Here is a 9655-nt window from a genome sequence, read left to right as displayed (position 1 = left end):
TGAATATGCGCTGCATCTGCTGCCTACTTATACTCACGCTGTGATCAGCGGCAGCTGGATGCAATAATCGCATGCCAATGTGCATTGGCTCGTTTAGTTTACACTCGAAGTAGAATTGTCTCTCTAAGCGAGATCCCAATTTCGTTGGTCATCCGACGTGACGCCTCCGTTCCCTCCTTCAGGGAACGAGGGTTACCATACGTAACCGAGACGTTACTGTATGTCAACACCTAAAAACGTTTTCAAGTACTTGACTGGTTCACGTTCTTTCTACATAATCAGACTGTACATAGAGAATTACATTAATTGAAAACAATCAAACACAATTTTGTTATGTAAATCACAAATACTATGATTGAATCTGTTTTCCCATTTTATCTGTGTATGTTTAATACCTAAGGTTAGGGGTTTGTTCATATCACTAACCATGTATTTCTATGTATTTTTTGTGTTGTTGCATTGCCTCCCTTTTATTTGTAATACACATTTTTGAGAACATGAAGAATGACACAAGCAATTCCACCTAATTATAAGTAACTTACATACGAACTAAAGTCAAAGAAATCATAAAACTGTGTGTAATAACATATAGCAAATAAAAAACTTGGCTACTCTAAGATGAATGGATATCGAGGGGAAAGCATTTTGAGGCAGCTGGGACTTTCCTAGATTGATTGCTTCCACTTTTAAAATATATTTATGGGAAGGTGCTATGTCAGTACTCAATGAATGGTCATAGGAGCTGTTCTGGCAGAAATGGATCGTAAGTCATGCAGAGAATGAGTGAGTATTTCACAAGAATTTTCATTGTGAAGACATACAGTGTGTATCGTATGATAGATCCATGCATTGGTATAAAAATAAATGGTAATGACATCTCATGGTGAAGTCTGCTGGACCTGTGAAGTATTTGCTCTTAATTTAGAGAAAGAAAAAACTGATTTAAGGATAGTGTTGCAGTTCAAAGCAGTGGAGGACTGCTAAGCTACATTATTTTATATGCATGGTGTGATAATAGAGAGAATATAAATCATTATTTTATTATAAAACATGACACAGTAAAGAAATACTTTGCTTCTACGCTGTTTTTATCTAAACAAATTGTGATCTACTGTATACTGTATCTTTGCATAGAGGTGAACATTACTGTTTGTTAGTCTTGGTCTGCATGTAGCTGAAGTGGAACAAGTATACAGTATTTCTAAATAAACAAAAAAGACCCATTAATGGCCAAAGGAATAATAACAATAATATTTGCAGGAGGCTGATGATATCAGATTCATCGCTGCATGGACCTTCAGTGTTAAGGCATGTACATTACAGTCACGTTGAGGACATTCATGCTGAGACAGGGATCTTTGCAAGGCATTACTTCCCACTGAAGTAAGCAAATGTTATAGTCTGCCTTTGTCACATGCCATGGTTTGTATCGGCATGTTATGAATTGCATATGAAAGCAAAACACATGAAAAACAAAACATGATAAAAACGTTCTGTCATTCCCACTGACCCATACAGAAATTGCATTATAAGGAATTTTACGATCACCTGGGTGAGTTCATGATTCATGGTGTGAGACGCAATGCAATGGCCAAAGATGTGCCTGATGCATGTGTGCATAAACCAACAATTGATTTGGTGTGGACTGTAGGACAGACTTGTGCTCAATTATATGGGGAAAAAAGTTTTTCCAAATGGTACAATAGTATAAGAACATAATTCAGTGCATACATTTCTGTCATGCATTTGGCAAAAAGGTTTTGTTGACTATGCATTTTACCTTTGAAATGTGAGGCAAGTGCAACTCTGGCGTCACCGGTGTATCTTTCATACTTCTTTGTGAGCAGTGGTGTAATGGCGTTACAATTTTAAAAATCTATTTAACAACATTAACGTACAATACTGAAAGATGTCTTCCCTCAGGTAGATGTATGTTTTCTTGCCTAGCTGGATGTTGTGCTTATGATCAATAATCACGTTCTTTGCATTCACCCAAACTGATTTGGCGAAATCAAAATGCGGATGGTGAAAGGGATTGCCGTGAAGTGGGAGCGACCAAGCGGCAGAGGTTTCTGCAAGGTCTTAAAGCCTTCCTTGTGGCTATGTTCGCAATTCAAACAATGATTTGTGCAAAAAGAATGATTAATTTGTTATTTGTATGGTCTAGAATAAGACATGTTCCTGGATCAACATCTTTTGTTGATCCTGAATCAACATCTTTTGTTGATCCTGGATCAACATTACTGTCCAAAAATATAGACCTAACCCAATCCCTTCCCCTAAACCTAACCCTACCCATAATTATTCCTAAAATCAGAGTGAAATGATAGGTGAATAACAAGTGTGTCTTGATTGGAATGTTGTTCCAGGATCAACAAGGATGTTGATCCAGGAACATGTTGTACTTGGTGAAATCACGTTCATTGCCTGCGAATACGGGACAAACTGCGTTCCATATAGCTTTCATACGGAACGCTTCTCGGATGCCTTAAATACGGGACAATTTGATCATAACTATTCCATAAATATAAATTACTATCATAAAATCCCCTAAAATTTCAAAATATTAAAAAAACCTTATCAAACAAAAATACAGTGCATTTACAGTGTATATACAGTGGGTACGGAAAGTATTCAGACCCCCTTCAATTTTTCACTCTTTGTTATATTGCAGCCATTTGCTAAAATCATTTAAGTCAATTTTTTTTCCTCATTAATGTACACACAGCACCCCATATTGACAGAAAAACACAGAATCGTTGACATTTTTGCAGATTTATTAAAAAAGAAAAACTGAAATATCACATGGTCCTAAGTATTCAGACCCTTTGCTCAGTATTTAGTAGAAGCACCCTGGAAGAGAGGGGCGGGGTCAGCAGAGCTCATTAACATTTAAAGGAAAATGCTACAAAAACGGCTTGATCTGAAAAAAGGTTTTTGACAGGGTAAAAAAGGTGTTTTTTACACTACCATTGAAACATTTTAACCAAACTATGTTACAGACTTTTCATTAAGACCCTAAAGAATCATATCAGCTTGTGGAAAATGGGCATTCTATGACCCCTTTAAGAAGAATGATCGCTTTATGTATTCCCCAATTGTAAGTCGCTTTGGATAAAAGCGTCTGCAAAATGTCTAAATGTAAATGTAAATGTAAAAATCACTCAATTTTGACTGCCACATGAGCAAAGCCAGAGGGTTAAAAGGCATTTGGAACCAATTTGGGATTTAAATCACAGACAGGGACACCTGCAGATTTCTTGGGATAGTTGTCTTACTCAAGGGCACAAGGGCAAACTCCTCAACCAGACAAGATCTTTAACCAGCCCCTTAAGGCTGTTAGGCCTAAATAGAGTGTTGAAAAAGACATTTGTTCCAAAGGTTCTAAACCTTGACTCACAGACAGTTTGGAAAGATCTTCTGCAGTCGATAAATAAGTAGAGTATTTGGCCAAATTAATAACGTCTAAATAAATGTAATAGCTAGTTACTTAAAGATGAAGTGTCAAATGGAAGAGAAAAATAATAAATAACCAGCTGTCAGAAGCAAGATGCAGCTTATCAAACTAGACATTTTAGAAGCAACGTGTTTACAGCCAGCCTTATCTTTTTTTCCCAGAATTCACTGTACAAATAGCACCTTCCACAAGTTTTTTTTTTTGCTCTCTTCACTGAGGTAAAACATAAAACAACAAAGCTGATTTCCTGTAACCCAAACCTCTCATAGCAAACCAGAGTGAGAGGGAGAAAAACCTGCAGCAAGCCTGGGGCAGCCAACACATGAGTCAGGTTCCACATTCAGACATGTTCTAATTGGTCTGTTCTCATGTGCAAGCTGTGTATGTATATTTGCACGAGTTAGAGCCACAGACAAAAATAAATGTCACAGACTTTGGAGATCAGTTTTTAGTGGGCCTTACCAGATTTGTACATTTTCTGAAGAAAACCCCACCACCGCAATGCTATGGTATTCTGAATGTTCTTTAGCACAGCTTTTCACAACAATCGTCATGATTTGAGGCGTCATTCCTGTCTGTGGCATTCTTGTGCTAACAATAGTCCTATATATCTTCCACTATATGTCATAGAAATGCACGGAAATACACGTGGTTGTCTTCAAGGAAGTGCATCACATTAACCAAACTAGCTGGCAATGATATCCAAGATTACTCTTGACATGTTTGGTAATAACAAGCATATTTGGAGGTCAAAGTAACTTATACAGAAAAAGTAACTCAACAAGCACAAATTTAAAACCAACAGTACACAATTTCATAGTCGTCCTACCCAAACTGTACACTGGAACCAAGCAAAACCACTCTACAAAATCAAAGTCCATGCCCTCATCAACCTTTTCCCATAACTGAGGCTGAAACTGATTGATTTATCATCAATAGAGACACCCATCTTCCCAGAGTTGCCCACCCCAAGTCCATCATGTAAACAGACCAGTAAGTCAAGGCCAGTAAAAATCACTAGCGTCTCCGCACCATCCGCTGCGAGGCAGAGCTGGATCTCAAGTACAGTGACTGTGGTTGGGCCAGACCGACGCCACTTCCTCACATTGCATGGCTGCTTCTAACCACACCAGTATGTGTTCATTCTCTCCATGTCTTCAGGCTACCCAATCCAAGTAGCTGAAAGGTCCAAGTTAAGAGTTTACACAGAAAATCCCAAAAGAGCTTGCTGTTTATCATGCAATGGAGAGGAGAGCAGTCAAGCGAGTATCCTTGGGTTTGATGCTTAGGATGAGTCAAAATGCCTAGATTTTATGCAACAGAAGTGTAACACGCAAACAAACACTACTGTACACTTAGCTTATGCTGGATATACACTACACAATTATAAGCCCAATTTTCACTTGCTGACAGTTTTATGGAGATCACCAACAAAAGCCCAAAATCTGAGGCAAATCGGTGCTCGTACATGTTAATGACAATCACATGGAGTGAATCAGACACGATCTGAGAGAAGCTCCGCGTCACAAATTCCATAGGAATATTTAGCAGGCTAAACATCTGGATGCTACGTCCAAAATTTAATATTTCTCTACAATACAGTATGTGAAAAACAGTATGCCAAAAGAGCAGTATGTCCAAATTCACAGTATTCCAAAAACAGTAAGCAAAAAGTATACAAATGACCTACTACTTCAGCTGGGATTATGAAGTGCGCATTTGATGGACACTTTACTATCCCATGAGGCCACAGGAGAGGATTTATGAATGGCATTTACACGACACTGTTTTCAACTAAAAACTGAAAATGTTTATGCATTTTGGCCATCCATTTACACAATGGCATTTTGGGGGACTGAAAGAGCAAACTTTTGAAAATGGGTTTGAAAGTGCAAGTTTTTGAAAACTATACCGTTATTGTCTCCGATTGCGTAAACTACAGAAATGTGAATTTGTGAAAACGGTGACATCATGCACATGCATATTACTTTTTCAGTCTATAGGTATGTGCGCAGGCATGCAGTGTTTCAAAAACTTTTTTGAGATCAATAATGGCACTATTATCATTTGTAGATCTGCTTTATCGCTAAATTGAATTTGTTTCATAATTGATGAACTTTGCAAAATTGACAGTTATTGAACTACACTGAATAAACATTGAACTAAATTGTTGAATAACGACATTGTCTTCTGTAGAGCTGCAGAAGCAACATTAACACTTCTATGGTTCTGTTTATTACTGTGAAGCTGCTTTAAAACCATTTTTATTGTATAGTTAAACTCAAAGTTTATCAACAGATCAATCCCCTCACATAAGAGTGACAACAAACAGTGACAATAAAGACTGTCTGAGTTTATTTTACACTTGCCTTGATCACAAAACAAGTAAATAAATATAGCATTATGAGTTTACACTTATCAACAAATAAAAATAAAAAAAATCAGCACACATGAAACAATGACAATAAACCAGGATTAGATAGAGTGCATTACTGTTAAAGGGTTGACAATGTACACAATTTACACAACAACAGTAAATTGATTACAGTTAAAGTTGTTTCTTTCCAGTCGGGTGAAGATGCTAAGCCATGCAAAATGACGCTGGTTGCAGATCTTATGTTGACCTGAGGAAAAAAATAAAAACATTCAATAGAGCTCAACAGTCACATTATAGAAGTAAACCTAGCAATCAAAACTCAAAAAAAAAGTGATAACATATAAATCTTCTGAGACAGATCTACTATGAACTCAGAGATTGTTAAACAATAGTGTGTTCCTGTAGATACGATTTTAACTTGATCCGACATTTAGACACTGTCAGACATCATGGAAATCTAAACAGCGATGAGTGAAAGCTAGCTAGGTAATTACATCTTGTATTATTACATTTTTAATAATACAAATGCTATATCTCTTTTTTTTGTGTGTGTGTGTGTTTTGGGGGATTTGTGGTAGTGTTTTTTACCTATTTACTGCAAAATTACTCAACTTCACTATTAGTTTGCGCATTAAAAACACTTCAATGATGATCTAAATTAATATGAGTTGTTTCTAGATATTGAAAGTGTTAGGGGCAGAATACTGCCATCTGCTTGTTAGAGAAAAACCTGTTAGAATTACAGTTTCAGAAAATAAGTGTCATTGTAGCGCTTAGAGACTTAGACATGACAAAGAGAGGATCTAAGTGCAGATTAATTTTAATAAATAATAATAACGAAGATGAACAAAACACTAGAACCAAGGAACAGAACTAAGTAACCTCACTGTACATGCACAGTTGCATAACCATAAGTGTTATTCACAAATACATGTGCTACTCAAAAAATTTGAGAATACACATGTGAGCATTCAAAGCTACCAGTGCTACTGGTACTGCCTCCTACCAGTACAAATATTATATGACACTTCACTTATGAGAATGTATGTTTATATTTAGCCTATAAAATGCATAACTTCTAACCAAAAACCTTTTGCTATTATTGCTATTGTATGCCATCATGATCAGACATCCATCCTGAACCACATTTGTGCTCTCAGCTCTACAGCTTTCTAAATAGCCAAACCTTACTCATAGAGATGAAATGATGTTTTCATGTACAAACAGTGCTCTATTGAGAAATACACTCTTTACATTTTTTTTGTGTATACCTGTGCTTATCTTACCGTTAATCTAGTGATTTTAAGTTTACAGTAGTTTCCTCATGCGGCGAGTGTGTCTGTTAATGTTCATGGTGGTGCGGTCAGCAGAACAGCTCAATACATCCAGAGCCTCGTCTTGATGCTCCAGCTCTGTCTCAGCCTCCAGGGCTAGAGTCTTCAGCTGCTGGAGCATCTAAACAAACACAGCATACAAAATAATCATGTGGATAATGAATACTTGGGGTTGGGGTCCTAAATATAGATATAATATGGGCGTTGACTTAATTTTAGCAAAGTTGAACCTTTTTACTAATTATTTTGGCACAGTGATTGATTGACAGATGAATCTAGATGCTGCAGTCTAGATGCTGGTGCTCGGCAGACATCAAGGCGAATAAGTGATGCAGTCACATGTGTATCTAACTACCTCTGAATGGTCTGAATGAAGAGATCACAAATGAGACATTTAAACTTGCATTTAGTGCTGTCCATTTGTGATCATATCACCCAATTTTCACAAACCAAAGGTGTAAATGTGATCAAAGTGACAATAAGCCTAATCTATTTTGGTACTCCTACACATTACTACATATCCTTAAAGGGTTAGTTCACCCAAAAATGAAAATTCTGTCATTAATTACTCACCCTCATGTCGTTCCACACCCCTAAGACCTTCGTTCATCTTCAGAACACAAATTAAGATATTTTTGATCAAATCCGATGGCTCAGAGAGGCCTTCATTGACAGCAACACCACCCAAACTTTCAAGATCCATAAAGGTACTAAAGACGTCATTAAAACAGTCGACGTGACTACAGTGGTTCTACAATAATTTTATGAAGCGACGAGAATACTTTTTGTGCGCAAAAACAAAACAAAAATAACGACTTTATTCAACAACCTCTTCTCTTCTGTGTCATTCTCATACGTTGTTTACGTCCAGCGCTTCCAGGTTCTATGTCAGAACGCCGGCTCATTATTGGACGGCTCCTGCATCAGCGTCACACGCATGCGTCTCGCTGCTCACATGTGCAGCTTTGGCCAATAATGAGCCGGCGTTCGGACGTAGAACACGGAAGCCTTCACTGTGCTTACTACGTTAACCGCGAAAGGATAATGACAGGGAAGAGAAGAGATTGCTGAATAAAGTTATTATTTTTGTTTTGTTTTTGCGCACAAAAAGTATTCTCGTCGCTTCATAAAATTATTGTAGAACCACTGTAGTCACGTCGACTGTTTTAATGACGTCTTTAGTACCTTTATGGATCTTGAAAGTTTGGGTGGTGTTGCTGTCAATGAAGGCCTCTCTAAGCCATCGGATTTGATCAAAACTATCTTAATTTGTGTTCTGAAGATGAACGAACGTCTTAGGTGTGTGGAACGACATGAGGGTGAGTAATTAATGACAATTTTCATTTTTGGGTGAACTAACCCTTTAAATCTAATACGACTTAATCAACTGTAAAAATCCATCTACAATTTGGCTAGCTAACACCAAAGGAATAAGACAAATCTTTTAAAATATCTAAATATGTTTTCTTAAATAGTGTATTCTTGACTATTCAGACTCATTTAAAGGTGTCACAAAACTTTGCTTTTGTTTCTTTTCATAAGGCTAAAACTTTCAGTGATGGAGGATGTGGGGTAAATGCAAAAGAATACAATATCTATCTTCATAGACACTATTAATATATCATTATGAATAATAGGTCTGTGTGCATAGAATAATAATAAAAAATAAAGATAAAAAAAGTTACAATAAAAAGTTAAAATGCTATGTTGCTAACATAAAATAAAATGTTATGTTTTGATTGTCTCTTGATATGGCCACAATAAATCTAAACACTTTTAATATTTTTTACGTTCTCCTTAAATCCTGTTGTGGAAAGTGACAGGTTGCAGTACATTTTTTGCATTATTATAAACAGTCTGTGCTGAGTCTATGCATTACAGTCTTCTATATGACAAGCGGCCCTGCCTCATTCCTTTAACACTTATTTTCCATCTCCTCAGGGCATTTTAACATGTTTGTTTTTAGTGTTTCTCAACCCCAAAACCATCCTGAAAAGTGATATCTGTGATGGATGACCAACCATCAATTATCTCTGGTCATAGCAATAATATTGTGTTTTGAAATGGTTCCACACGAAGAGCACCATTCCGCACATCCCCATTATAATGCACTCAATGAAAACCGGTTGACTGTTTTTGTGTCAATGTTTACGTCTGGTTGCTGTGTAGCATGCAGCACCTTGGCTGGGCACTGAGAGGGTTTTACAGCTGGCACTGTGGCCGTCTGACGATGATGGCACTGAGACCTTATATCTTTGTGCGGTGGGGGAATGCCTAGAGTCAACTGCCCACTCCTGTCTCATAAAAAATACAAGCCACAGACACGTCACACTAGTTTAAGTATGTTCGCTCAGTTTTTGTGTCAGTTTTTTTTTTTTTAAAGGATCATTTCATGCGATTTCAATTTTTTCTTTCTCTTTGGAGTGTTACAAGCTCTTGGTGCATAAAGAAGATCTGTAAAGTTGCAAAGACTAAAGTCTCAAATCC

The 9655-nt window shown here is 37.0% G+C and overlaps 1 protein-coding gene across 2 annotated transcripts in view; it reads right to left on the bottom strand.

Annotated features, from left to right (window-relative positions):
- Positions 1-5811: 5811 nt before the first annotated feature.
- Positions 5812-9655, bottom strand: part of LOC107671760 (synaptosomal-associated protein 47) — a 10007-nt gene continuing 6163 nt past the window's right edge. The window contains exons 5-6 of one of the 2 annotated variants that reach the window (XM_016464712.1): positions 7121-7289; positions 6013-6081 (exon numbers count right to left, since the gene is read on the bottom strand). In XM_016464712.1, coding sequence (XP_016320198.1) covers positions 7143-7289 — 147 coding nt within the window. In that variant the 3' untranslated portion in view covers positions 6013-6081; positions 7121-7142. Of the gene's footprint in view, positions 6082-7120; positions 7290-9655 lie in introns of both variants that reach the window. The other variant, XM_016464713.1, reaches the window with a different exon arrangement.

Source organism: Sinocyclocheilus anshuiensis, unplaced genomic scaffold (assembly GCF_001515605.1).
Source record: "Sinocyclocheilus anshuiensis isolate Anshui unplaced genomic scaffold, SAMN03320099.WGS_v1.1 scaffold524, whole genome shotgun sequence".
Taxonomy (NCBI): domain Eukaryota; kingdom Metazoa; phylum Chordata; class Actinopteri; order Cypriniformes; family Cyprinidae; genus Sinocyclocheilus; species Sinocyclocheilus anshuiensis.
The sequence above is the reverse complement of the archived record's forward strand: the minus strand, read 5'-3'. Positions and strand labels throughout refer to the sequence as shown.